The sequence below is a fragment of the Phyllostomus discolor genome, chromosome 1 (genome assembly GCF_004126475.2).
Source record: "Phyllostomus discolor isolate MPI-MPIP mPhyDis1 chromosome 1, mPhyDis1.pri.v3, whole genome shotgun sequence".
NCBI classification, from domain to species: domain Eukaryota; kingdom Metazoa; phylum Chordata; class Mammalia; order Chiroptera; family Phyllostomidae; genus Phyllostomus; species Phyllostomus discolor.
The window spans coordinates 201650310-201664743 of NC_040903.2; the positions used below are offsets into that span (position 1 = coordinate 201650310).

General features: G+C 37.5%; 1 protein-coding gene across 7 annotated transcripts in view; it reads right to left on the minus strand.

Moving 5' to 3' along the window:
* Positions 1-14434, minus strand: part of CEP128 (centrosomal protein 128) — a 433346-nt gene that overhangs the window by 329945 nt on the left and 88967 nt on the right. For all 7 annotated transcript variants that reach the window (XM_036012776.1, XM_036012791.1, XM_036012780.1 and 4 more), the window contains one exon: positions 9546-9697. In XM_036012776.1, coding sequence (XP_035868669.1) covers positions 9546-9697 — 152 coding nt within the window. The remainder of the gene's footprint in view (positions 1-9545; positions 9698-14434) is intronic.

Consider the following 14434-nt stretch of genomic DNA (forward strand, 5'->3'; position numbering starts at 1 on the left):
TGTGGTTTAGACCCCCTGACATTCCATATCACTGGTCATGTGGTTCAGGCCTTCATCTGACCTTTCCAGCCCTGGCATGTGCCAGTCATGCAGAAGACCCCCTTGGAGGAGGAACAAGGGGCCCAAGAGTGCCCTCTAACAACTCCCATGTGGGTGCCTCCCCCTCCCATCGTATGACCACTCCCTTGAACATTAACCCCTAGGGCACAGGCGGCAAACACAAGGCCCGCAGGCTGAATCTGGGCCTCCACCTTGTTTTATCCTGCCACCACCTTGTTTCTACCCAGTGGCAGCTCTGAGCTCCTTGCCCCTAGTTAAGGAGTAGTTACACTTATACAGTCCTAAAACTACATCCGGCCCTTTGAAGGCAACCTCTAGGTTGACGAGGCCCCGGTGAAAATGAGTTCGACACCCTGCGAGGGGCACCATCTTGGCCTTGGATTTGTTTCAGCTCCAGGCCCAGAAAAACTGCAAAACCAGACAAGTGATGCCACGTCTGCCTCAGGCCCAGCTGCACTGACTGATGACCCCCTGCTCTGGCACCGACCGATCATGGGAAAGCACGACCCTGAGAGAACACACCTGGAAAGCTGATGAAAATTCTATTGAGATTCCCCCCGGGACATACTCCCAAAATCCCCACCCTTTAAAGCCCTTGGGATGCAGGGCCCAGAGCTCCTGTCAGGAGCACAGCCAGGCCTTCCCAGTCCTGCCCGCTCCTCCTCTCCTCGGCACTTTTCCTCTCTCTCTCTCTCAGCCTAAGCTCCAAGGGCCCTTCTGTCGCCTCTGTAACTTGTTTCCTGATCTCACTCCTTCCACAGCTCACTTCTGTCTCTGTGACTTCCTGAATGAATTCTTGCGTATGGTTTGAATCGTGGCTCTGAATCCTTTCTTAGCCAGAACTCAAGTACCAAGGTTGCTGAACCGAGGTCTGGTCCTGACCCCACCGGTCTAATACCTGGTGCCATTCTGCCACCAACAGAATGTTCCATTTGTCAATATAGTTTCTAGAAATGCAATATAATAACAACTGTCTGAATGTATCAAAATGATACACTAAGACAAAAAATTATGTTTAAAGCATAAGCATATATAGCTCAGTTCTATTTATAAGAACAAAAGCAGTGACATAAACAAAATAAACCTAATAAATAGCAAACAAGCCTCAAGTAGAACACCATTTGAAATAGAATTCAATTAATCATCCTTAATACTGACTCCGTGAACAAAGATTAGACTAATTCCAGAGCAAAATATGGCTTTGTTACAGCAGGGACAAGAAGAAACACTGACTGGAGAGAACAGGGACAGTATATCCAAAATGAGACGCAAACACCCCCGGGAGGAAGATGACTGATTCGTGCACAGGAAAAAATATTAACGTTTGTTTATGTTTTTTGTATGTATTGAAATTGGAACATTTTAGTTTCCATGTGGCCAGTTCAATGCATTTATAGAAGATTTAGTTTTACCTAAACTAAAATGAACAAGAAGTTTACAAAAGAAGCCCCAACAAAGAAACTACACATTGAGTATAATGTCACTAACAGATGGATATATATTTGTAAATGTGATATGAGGATTAACATGAATTCAACCAGCATTCACTGAGTGTCCACTACAAACACAAGGCTAGGTTCAAGGGCTATGAAAAATATAAGGCAAGATCATTTCTCAACTAAAAGAAAACCTGACTACTGGCACTGTGTGTAGGACCCAACAGCAGTCGGTCCCTACCCCACATCTCCTTCTATATACTCTCCTGTTTCACGGAGGCTGCAAAACCAAATGCTCAGCACTCCCGTGAGCTAGGTGTTGAGGACAAATTTGATGCAGTGTAGAGAGATCTGGCATGTGGAAGTGAGGCATGGACCATATAGTTGCTAGTTTAGATATCATTTATCTTGTTCTGTAGTGGATCTCCCACTTTGAGCTATCCTTTCTAGGAGGCCCAATCTGCAAATATTATTGTTTATGTTAAAACAACTATTGCATAAAATACCTAGAGCGCTTCTCTCCCAGACTAAAATCTCACTGATGTTATAAAGTTTTGCTTTTACTGAGTAAACAAAAGAATTAAGAAGATTTAATAGGATTTCACCTGAAATTCTCAGATTCTTAATTAAGCAATGTCCCATTCACCTCTACTGGGAAATTAGCTTGATATATTCTTGCATGTTTTGATAAACTCATTCATTCTGGTATAATTTAGGTGCTTTATGAACTGGTACTGAGAGGATAACTAATCAATTTTCCACAGTCAGAAGAACTAAGGCAAGTCTCTTTGAATAAAAGAACCCAAATCAATCAAAACAAGTGTGGAAGCCCCAAAATATTCCTACATGCAGCTACATTAGGCCATCACTCATTGGGATCACCTGTTTAAAACTCTTTTTAAGTCATTACTGGTTAAAAGTAAAACATATACTTCAAATTTGTGAGTCAATTATTTTTTAACCCATGCAAAACACATATTAATAATCTTTAAACCTGATTCACACCCTTAATTAGTTAGGGATCAACCACATAAAACACAGCAGTAGTCAAGGCACAAATATTCTTTCTTTAAAAATAACCTTCTGTCTTTTTGACCATACCAATTTTGACCACATATGTTATTATCTTCTTTTTTTTGCCAAATGAAGCAGAGACACACAAAGAATATTAATTTCAAATAATAGGTTCCTCAGTCTTTCTCAGCGATTAAAAATAATTATTTCTCTACAAACCCTATGAGAACATATCTGCCTCATACAACTACAGTTTCCTTGTCCTTTTTAATGAAACATAATACTAAGCTTAAGCAAAGTACAGAAAATAATGTTCAATTAATTAAATACATTCATCTCTTTGTGAAGAAATAAAATACTACCTCCTGTTTCATTTGCCATAATGTTCACTACAAGGAACATTTTTAAATACACATTTCTTCAGAGTGTTTAACTTAAAACAGGAGGGGGCATGTAATTAACATCTAGGTCCCAGCAACACACTAGGGGGATTCTGACCCCGGCACACACATCTCAGAGTCCATTTGTGTTTTCTTAATTTGTCTCACACTCTAATAGACTATTAATTTAAGCTCTGCAATTCTGATGTTTAAATAAAGTAGGCACTTTAAGAGGAGAAAATTTGAATATAAATAGGATAAAGCTGCTCTACTTTAAGGAAATTGGTATTTGGAGCTGCTTTTCACAGAGGTGGAACAACCTGTGGTTGGATATTTGCTAGGAATGTGATAGGCCAAGGCAGGTATCAATGAAAGACACACACGTGTCCTACCAACTCTGACGGCAGCTGACAGGACTAAGGTAAATTACATAGTTCAGCTAAAGAAACAGTATTTTATTTCTAATCGCATGACATACAGTGAGGAGAAGAAACTGTCACATAGTATTATGACTCTACATCATTATAGAACAGCAATTTTCAACCTTTTTCATCTCATGGCACATATAAACTAATTACTAAAACTCTGCCGCACACCAAGAAATATATTGTTTTGCCAGTCTAACAAAAAAAGTGGTATAATTTTGATTCATTCACACCAGATGGCTATTGTGTTGGCTGTTGTCATAATTTACTTGATAATCTAAGGGAAAAGAGGTCAGTGCCCCTGAATGAATAGTTAGGTACTGCATGTTTAAAAAATTCTTGCAGCACACCAGTTGAAAATCACTGTTACAGAGCATTACAGCTCATTTGAAACAGATCATACACATTATTTTAAATGACAGAACAACCTTGTGCACTTGGAAGACATCAGTTTTTCTATTTTAGACAAGAGGGGGAAAGAAACTAAGGAAGCCTAAATGAGGTAAAAGAGCTCTATTTTTTTTAAGTAAATATTGTTTCAAATAAAAATAATGATCCCTTGAAATGCAACCTCATATACATTAGGATGGATACTATTAAAATTAAAAAGAAAAATAAAAAACAGAAAATAGTGTTAGCAAGGATGAAGAGAAATTGGAGCCCTTGTGAACTGTTGGTGGAAACAAGCATGTGAAGTTTGAGCACCCAGCCCACCGAGGGAAGGGAGACAGTGTCTCTCTCTCGCCTCTCTTCTCTCTCTCCCTCTCTCTCTCTCTCTCTCTCTCTCTCTCACTATCACTCTCTTTCTCTCAATCTCTCTCTCACTCTCTCACTCTCAGGCACCATGCAGATGTGCAGACTGGTGCTTTGCGGGACCAGCTGACCCTGGAAGCTCCATGGCAAATGGCGGCTCTGAAAAGGAAGGAGCCTGAGGCCGACAGTGGTGAGGTGCTCAGAGGATGACTCCGCAGCTGCCTGCAATTCCCAAAGGACAGTATTGAGAATGGGAGAAGGAACTGTGGGCACAGCCTGGGACTGGTCCGCACAGGGTGCCTGGGTTTTCTCTGGGGTTTCGAGAGGAGATGGGCTTTGAGGCAGGAGCCTGATATCCTCCCAGACTGTGTAGCTTCTGAATAAAAGACTGCTTCCCTTTTCTCACCAGACCCCTGCCTCCAAAATGTGCCTATATGGGTGGCGGCTGGCAGCTGAACCCAACTTGCATTTAGTAACAAATTCAGAAGCTTAATTGGGAGATCAGGGGGACTAGTCAGCCAAAAAGAATCAGCTAAAACCACAATCATCCCTGGTGGCCACGTAGGCTGTGCTCACACCCAAGGCTACACCCTCGGAGAAGTGACTGCACACTGCAGGGAAAACAGGTTTCACAGAACTACTCCAGCCAATTCACTAACCTCATAGAAAAGTAAACAGCAACAAACCCCAGGAAGTGGGGAATGAATCAGTGTCCAGACTTAACACACTATACTGTATTAACAGGAAGACCTCTACTCCGCTAGATTTGACAGTTTTAGCCTCTGTCTGTAAAGTATGTCTGCCAACATTTGTTTTCTTTGTCATCTGTTTAAAATCTGATAAAAAAATTACTTAGGCCCTGGCTGGCGTAGCTCAGTGGATTGAGCGCGGGCTATGAACCAAAGTGTCGCAGGTTCGATTCCCAGTCAGGGCACGTGCCTGGGTTGCAGGCCATGGCCCCGAGCAACAGCACATTGATGTTTCTCTCTCTCTCTCTTTTTCCTTCCCTTCCCTCTCTAAAAATAAATAAATAAAATCTTTTAAAAAAATTACTTAGTACTCTGATAATATTTTACAACATGCACCTGGATGAGGAAGAAATTATTAAGATAAAAAGAAGTGCAATAGGAAATTACAGACAGGGCAATCAAGATGACTGCAAGTTTTTAAGAAGGGTTTAACAGTTGTGTTGAGGGGTGTTACTGTATAGTCAAGTGGCCAGCTTCACATAGGAAATGCAAGAAGTTTATTCCAAAAGCAGAGTAAAAGGAAACTTCCTTCAGTTTCTATTGCACTAATCACCAAAAAAAAGTTATTATCCATTATCATTTCTGTTTCCCACTACCCTTTCTCTTTTTAAAAGTAAATTCTGGCATTAAGTCCCAAGTTTATGCTAATGAATAATCATGTCAGTTGTCACTCAATTATCACTTTCAACATTTAATCTAAATTATGTACAGCACCTTGGGTTTTTTTTCCTTTGAAGTTCTTCATTGAATTTAAAAGTCAAATTTTTTTTTCAAGAAGAGTAAATTGATGGAAGATGGAGAATGAGATTAAATCAGGGGGAATCATTGATCAAGGATGCTTGAAATTCTTATGAATACAAATAGCCTATCAAGGTTAATGAGGTTCAACTCAGGTTTATAAGAAGAAAAAAAAATGCACTTAGTATTTTCTATGCATATACAAATTTAAAATCTTGGATGGAATTTGAAAGGTAAATTATGCAAACCCAAATGTAGCTTTCAATTTGGGTTTTTTACAAGCTATTTTCACTGTGTTTCCCCCAGTGTAAAATAACTGCTTAAAATATATATTCTGGATCAACAAAAACCAATGCAATTAGTGAGAAGCAGAAAAGGTCCCCATGAATACTGACAACATTCTCAGAAATTAATGTGCCATTAAGGAACAACTGGACAACAATGTTAGCCTTAAAATATAACCATAAAAATATTCCACAGCCCAGGCTGGTTTGGCTTGGTTAGGTGGAGCATTGGCCCATAACCAAAAGGTCGACAGTTTGATTCCCAGTCAGGGCACGTGCCTGGGTTGCGAGTTCAATCCTTGATACAGAAGGTGGCCAATTGATCTCTCTCTCGATGTCTCTCTCTCTCTCTCTCTCTCTCTTTCCTTCTCTTTCAAATAAGAATTAAATAAACCTTTTAAAAAAGGTTCCACAAAATTTTATTTCAGTCAACAAACATTAATTCAGTGCCTAATACAGATAAGACACTGAAGGGGCACACAAAGGGATACAGAGATATAAGACCTGGTCCTTAACCCACACTCATCTACCATCCGAAAAGAGCTATGTCTTTAATTCAAGTGGCTCCCAGAATGCCACAAGCTTGAATTGTAACATCAACAGCATGCTGGTAAATGGCCCAGAGCAAAATCTGTGCACAGCAACATTATGAAAAGAAAATGTAAATACAAAATGTCAGAGTAAAAGACTGTTAGAAAGATGAAAGAAAGAGAAAGAGAGAGAGGGAATGGGAGGGAAAGAGGGGAGGGGAGAGAGAGAGAGAGAGAAAGGAAGGGAGGGAGGAAGGGAGACAAGTCAACACATTCCAGAGATAAAGACAGAATCTGGCGAGGGATTTCTGTTCACAAGAACTCTGTTACAGAGAGACAGAGGGTGGGGAAGCCTTGCCACAGCTATGAGCTAACAGTCCATTAGACATCATTGTTCTCTGATTCTGTGTTCAGCAGCAGCTTTCCAAAACCAAGGCATATGAAATTGGAAGACTGGTGCTTTGCTTAGGAAAATAACATTTAATATCCATATAGGTCTCCCACTGGGTCAAGATGAACTGGCACTCTTATCTCTTAACCTCTTGTCAGCTTCATTGTTAATATGAACCAGACTCCCAGATCACCCTAATTCTAGGTCACGGAAAACTCAAGTTTCCAGATTGAGGACAAAACTTGGACACATGATGTCTTCACTAAGGTAAGGACGTCTAAACTGGATTTGTCGTGATGACAGGGCAGCTTTCTTCTGCAGCCCCTTTCTCCTTTATTTCAACCCGCTTTGAAATCCCGAAGAAATATATTCAGATTACTTTAAGACAGCATGAGAAAAGTGCCATAAGAACGTAGTGATGTGGGCAAAGGATGGCTCAAAAGGAAGGATTATAACTCGCAACAGATATAATCCAAGAAGGCTTCAGGAATAAGGTTTAGGATTTACACAAACAAAGGTCATTACAGAAACAGTGGACAGCTGGGACAAAGGAAAAACAGATGGGATTTTGGAATTTTAAGAAAAAAATAAGTTAATAAGACTATGTATGATGTTCAGCAGAGGTGTTAAAAGTCAAGGAGAAAGACAGTAACTGAACAAATAATAAGAAATGTGACCATATACATGTTAATGGGCCTGAACAATAATCTCATTTTGTGCATCTTTTCTTATTTATAATTGATCTCTAAAAGAAAGAACTAAAAAGATTACTTTCCATTTTTTATAAAATGTATAAGGCAATACCACATAATACCTAAAACCTTCTAAAAATTAAGCAGAGGCCAAATGCTTTTCAATTAAATTTCAATAAAATTCGCAACTGTTAGAGGTTAAATTGAGTGACCCATGACTTATATCTCTCACCAAGTCTGCAGTAGATTTCACTGTAAGAATAGCTTGGAAATAAAGATATACAATGGGCCTCTACAAGGTATGAAAAATAAATACACCATAATCAGAAATGTCACTAAATTTAAAACAACTGATGTACATTTAATTAAGGTAATTACTGTATTTTTGAATATAAGAAAATCAGACAAAAATAAAACTGGTTAATTGTAATCTCTTCCAAAATGAATGATGTCTTTTCCTGATTACATTTTCCAAAAGTAACTGGGAGAAAAGTCTTCCATCATCCAAAAGGAATCTGAATTAGACGTGAGACAAACTCAAAGAATTTTCTGCATCAATTTTAAAATGTCACCTGCACAGGGGCAGGGAAATCTGCTGCGTTTTAGTTCATCATCCTGTCACCAGAACCTAGAATAGTGCCTGGCACATAACAGACAGTCATTAAGTATTTGATTTGTGAGTAAATGTTCAACCTTTCTCTCCAATTGTCTTTCACATTAAAACCACACAATTAATCCAAACTAACACAAAAGAATTCCAACTCTTCCCTAACACGCGTGAAAATGTGACAGAACTGTGAAGTTGGGACAAGGGGAAAGCAAGGCTCTTTGAATGAGAGCATTACTAGGTTATTATAAGTAATTTTTTAAATGCCTGCACATTTGAGATCTTTTTTCAATTTATTCCACAAGTGATAAATGAAAAAAAAATGGGAAGGAAGAAAAGGAAGTAGGGAGGAAGGGAAGGAGGACAGACCAATGTGTCATTATAAACCATGGCAAAGGGGGTTTCCTACCTTTGGTATTTATTAACGTAGTTCTTTTAAAAACACTTAAAAATAATCATTTTAGCACTTCTGTCAGGAGAATCAAGGACTAGAATAATATCCATGAAAAAAACTTTAAAAGTCCTACAATTACAACTGCTCTGAGGATATTTATGATGGGTAATCATTAAACATGTAAAGAGCTTTGTAAAGAGTAGGTCAATATTTAATTATTTTTACAATGTGAATCTTGAACCTAATCTAAAATATATTTTCCATAAATGTACTGAAAAGATGAAAGAGAAACTCAACTAGAGTCACATTAAATGTTTCCTTTGGATTATATGAAGTTAGATGCATTTAACACCAATTTTCTACCTTTCATTGTAATCTGGGGGCTTCTTCAAATGTGGCCACTTATTACAACTAGAACACAATAAAAACATACAGAGGAGGACTGACACATATCTATTTCTGAATGTGTCATCTATGTTTGATCTGCTTCGCATAATGATAATTGACAGTAAGCCATTTCCTTTTTATGAAGTTCTCTCCTTTGATTTTTAATATTTCCTGGTAATTGCCCCATCTGTGCTGGACAAAAGGTGAGGAGAAATGGTAGCTGCCTGGTTGCACTTCATTCATGGTTACAGCATTCACAGTTATTACACAACCCTAAATTCATACAGGCGTCACAACTCTACCTCTATGGCAAAAGAGCTAGAGACTTGAAAACTTTTATGTTTCTAAAGAAGTATCAGTAATACGTTTTTGCTGCAAGTTCTGCCTGTTTCTCCCCCGGCCCCAAATAAATGATAATTCACTGTTACTTCAGGAGAACAGTCCTTTCCGTCTGTAGGAAGGACTCAGTTGCTACTAGGACAAAAATATTTTTGAGTTTAATAGTTTCCTGGCTTTGAGGTCAAGTGAAAGAGAAATAAATCCATAGAAATTCCTATATATAATCAGTCATCTATGTAACTTTGCATTATCAAGCCTAAACTAGAGTTCATAAAATACCACAATCTTCATATGGAAATTTCATTAAGCAATTCTACGAAACAAAACTAAAGTCCTTTGAATATGGCTTAAAGATAGCAAAGTCACCTCTATTTGTGCTGCCAAGTGTGCTTTCTCCTTGTCTTTTCGCTCCACGCACCGCTTCACTTCCTCCAACTCGGAGGCCAGGGCACTGAGGTTCAGCTGTGCTCTCAGATCCGACATCTGCTTCTCCAGACCCTCCTTTTCCCGCTCAATGCCTTCAAAGAGAGAAATGTAAAGCTTGATGGTTGTTCTTTATTCACAGGAGAATGTACTTTCAAATGGTACAAAGCCTTGATGTCTTAATATTCCAGCTAACATAATCCACTTATTAACAACGTCATTCAACAGGCTTCATACTTTGTCAGTCTATTGTTTCAAGTCTCATGCAGTTTTCTACAATTATTTCACTTTGATACTGAGGCAAAATGTTATCTGATTTCTAGTACAATTAATTTCAAAACTCCTACATATTTTTTTTCCTTTAACTTTCCTTACTTCCCTACATTACCTTCAAAGTCTAACAAAAACACTAAAAGAATTTTCAGCTCAGCTACTCCCAACAGGTTACTGTGAAGTTCATACAACAAAATGCTTTTCTCGCAACATAAACACATGATGCCATTAAATCTCTGATTGTGCATGACCACAAATTTACTAATGCTGGAGACTACAAATCTGGAAAGTATGTCCATGAACCAAAAAATTGAGTTAGCATTTAACTCAACATAAGACATTTGGTCTATGACGCACATTTTAATATCATCTTCTTCAGAGATAACACAAAAACCCCTTTCTCAATGAGCTTGCACTCCAAGAGCAGAAACAAACATTAAGTACTTCCTTGAATCTAAGATGTCAAAAATTGGAACATACAAATTTTAAACTACTATTTTCCCAGCAATTTTCTTTCAAGAAAAGGAAAGATGAAAAGAAACAGTACCAACACAAATATACAGGCCATTTATAAGACACACTTTAATTTTAGAAATATCAAAGTGTTTAAAATATCAAATGTACCTTGCATGGAACGTACATAGGCATTTTAATAGCATGATAAGAACACTCACAGATACTATATATGAGGGGGCCAAAAAAACAGAATTTATTTATAAAAAAATTGGGCATTAATTCTTACATGTTTAAACTTCAGTTACCTTCAAAGTACTCTCCATTTGATGCAATACACCTATTGAGACATTTTTTTCCACTGCATAAAACAGTTTTTGAACTCATTGATTTTGGTGCCTTTTAGTGTTTCTGATGTTTTTTGTTTCACCTCTTCCACATTGGCAAAACATTTCCCTTTGAGGATTTGTTTCACCCAGGGAAACCACAAAAAAAAAACTAAAAGTCACTCGGGGCCATATTGGGTGAATAGGAGGGTGGGACATGGGAGTCATGTCATTTCAAAAACTGCTGAATACTCAGCCTGGTGTGGGTAGGTGTGCTTGTAAATCACCCATCGTGAAATGGGCAAACATTTTGAAACAGTCTTCAAAAAAAACTTCACACCAGCTGGTACACTGGTACAGATGGGTTCCTAGAACACTCACCTAGTGGGGGTGGCCTGTACAACAAGGGGCCCGCCCTCCAGAAGATAATTCTAGGTTTTTTTGGGTCCCCCCTCATAGATATTCTTGAATAGCATAATGATTATTATACAGAAATAGTACCAAAAAATGGAGTGATTAACTCAATCTTGGTGAGAAGCTGAGGTAGGAAAATTGGATACTAAGTAGAGTTAAAGATTAGATACAAACTTCCACCAGGCAAAGGATGCAATGGGGTGGTATTTCAAGGAACAGAAATGGAATAAAGCACCAAGATACAAAATCAGATTTAATGCTCAGGTGACTGCAAGCACAGTAGTTTTATGTAGCTCACACATACGAGGGAGGGAAAGGGAAGTCAGCGGGCAGGCTATGCATTGCTAGGGAGCTTAAAAATTATCCTACAGACCAGGAATTAGCAAACATTTTCGGTATGGGTCAGACAGTAAATATTTTAACCACAGACCACTGTCACAACTACTCAACTCTGCCATTGTACTGTGAAGTAACCTATACTGCGCATAAACGAATGGAAGTAGCAGTATTCCAATAAAGTTTATTTACAAAAGTCTGGGTTTGGCCCATGAGTCACAGTTTGCCCACTCCTGCTAGGTCTACAACCTACAAATGTGCATATTTGTTTAACTGTAAATGTATTTATTCATTTTATAAATGTATGTATGCATTTTATGTTTTATTTTATAAATATATATATGTGTGTGCACATATCATATATATCTCCATGGTGTATATCTATTTATATATAGATATGTTTCATAATATACATGGTAGTATATATACATGTATAATCACATTAGTATAAATATATACTATATAAAATATGGAGATAATACATATGGCTACATATATAAATACATATACATATATGTATATTTTGTGAAGTATAATATATACTTGGTGTAGAGACGTATATAATATTTTCTATATTTTATAATATAGATACATATAAAATATTAGCATGGCCATATGTAAATATATAGGTATATACCCATACCTACATATATAATAAAACATTAACAAAATTAAAATACTTAAAACATGACGTATAAAGTATAAATAATGTTACAAACCCTCTCCTCCCACACCCAGAGTATTTTTTTCTTATACAGCATTTTGAAGAACACTCACTATACACAGTAGTGGGTAGTAGAGGATGGCGATTAAGAGCTCAAGTTCAGCCCTGGCTGGCGTAGCTCAGTGGATTGAGCTCGGACTGGGAACCAAAGTGTCCCAGGTTCGATTCCCAGCCAGAGTACATTCCTGGGTTGCAGGCCATAACCCCCAGCAACCGCACATTGATGTTTCTCTCTATCTGTCTCTCTGTCTCTATCTCTATCTCCCTCCCTTCCCTCCCTAAAAAATAAATAAATAAAATCTTTAAAAAAAAAAAAAACAGCTTAGTTTAAAAAAAAAAAAAAAGAGCTCAAGTTCAAGGAGAAAACCATTTGGGTCTGCCCCTTCCCACAAACAACCTTAGGCAAGGTACTCAATCTGTTCCTCAGACTTTTAAAAAAATCATTAAAACAGAAACAAAAATAGTACTTTTCTCATAGAGCAGTTATAAAAACTAAAGGAGACCATGTAAAATGAGTAGCATAATGCCTTGTACATAGTTAGAACTCAGTGACTTATAATGAAAGGTTTTAATCAAGTAAACTGAATGGCTGGTGTCTTAGAAGAGCCCCAGTGGCTGCAGTACAGAAGACCGATGACAGCAGAAGTAGAATAGACAAGTTAAGAGGGTAACTTATTTGACATGAAGCATGCCTAAACTGGGGTAACAAAAAAGAGGCTAGGGAAATTCAAGAAATGTCAAGATCTATAACTAGACTGGGTATCAGTACAAATTACATAGAGGGGAGAAGAAATAATTTTGAATTTTCTTTGTATTTTAGGCTTGGATATCCAGATAACAATAATGTCATCAACTGAGATAAGAAATAGAAACAGGTTCCGAGGAAAGAATGAATTCAGATTTAATCTGTGGACTGAACAACTGTGAAACAGCATATAGAGACGTCCAATGAGCAACTCCATCTAGAGAACTGGAAAGAGCAAAAGAAATGCAATGGAAAAAAGACAGTTTTTCTACAAATGGTGCCGGAACAACTGAATATCCACATGCTAAAAAATGAATTCAGACTTAGACCTTACACCTTCCACAAATATTAATTTAAAATGGATCCCAGACCTAAATGTAAAACACAAGATTATAAAATGCTTAGAAGATAGAAAAACAATTTGGGTGACCTTCACTTTGGCAACAGCTTTTTAGATGCAATACCAAAGTCACAATCTATAAAAAATAATTGACAATTGTACTTGAGCAACAATAAAATAAAAAATAAATAAATAAAATAAAACCTGCTAAACAAAAATAATTGATAAGCTGGACTTCATTAAAAGTGAAATTTTCAGCTCTGCAAATGAGGTCAACAGAATGAAAAGGCAAGCCACAGACTGTGAGAAATTATTTGCAAAGACATACCTGAGAAAAGATTGTTATCCAAAACATATAAAAGACTCTTAAAACTCAACAATAAGAAAACAAACAATGTGGGAAAAAAAATGGGCCAAAGACCTAAACAGATACCTCATCAAAGAAGATATACAGATGGCAAATAAGCATGATAAAAGACACTCCACATCATTTGTTATCAGGGAAATGCAAATTAAACCAACAATGAGATGCCACCACAAGCCTATTAGAATGACTACAATCCAGAAAACTGGGAACAGCAAATGCTGACAAGGATGTGGAACAACAGGAACTCTCATTGCTGATAGGAATGAAAAATGCTACAGCCACTTTGATAGACAGTTTAGAAGATTCTTACAAAACTAAACATATCCCTACCATACGATTCATTAATCACACTCTTTGGGATTTACTCAAAGAAGATGACAAACACATCCACACAAAAATCTGCACATAGATGTTTACTTTATTCATAATTGCCAAAACTTGGAAGCAACCAAGATGCCTTCAATAGATAAACAGATAAACTGGTACAGTCATAGAATGTTTAAAAAAGAAAGAGAGAAACAGAGAGAGAGAGCTACCAGTCATGAAAATACATGAAAGAAACTTAAAGGTATATTATAAGGTGAAAGAAGCCAAGATTATAGACCATAGGATTCCAACTATATGAGATTCTGATAAGACAAAACTATGGAGATAGTAGGAAGATCAGTGGTTGACAGATATTAAGGGGGATAAAGATACAAATAAGTGGAACACAAAGAACTTTCAGGGTACTGAAACTATTGTTTGATACTGTATGGTAAATGGGTGTCATTATATATTTGTCCAATCCCACAGAATGCACAAGACCAAGAATGAACCCTAATGCAAACTATGGACTTGGGATGATATGATTC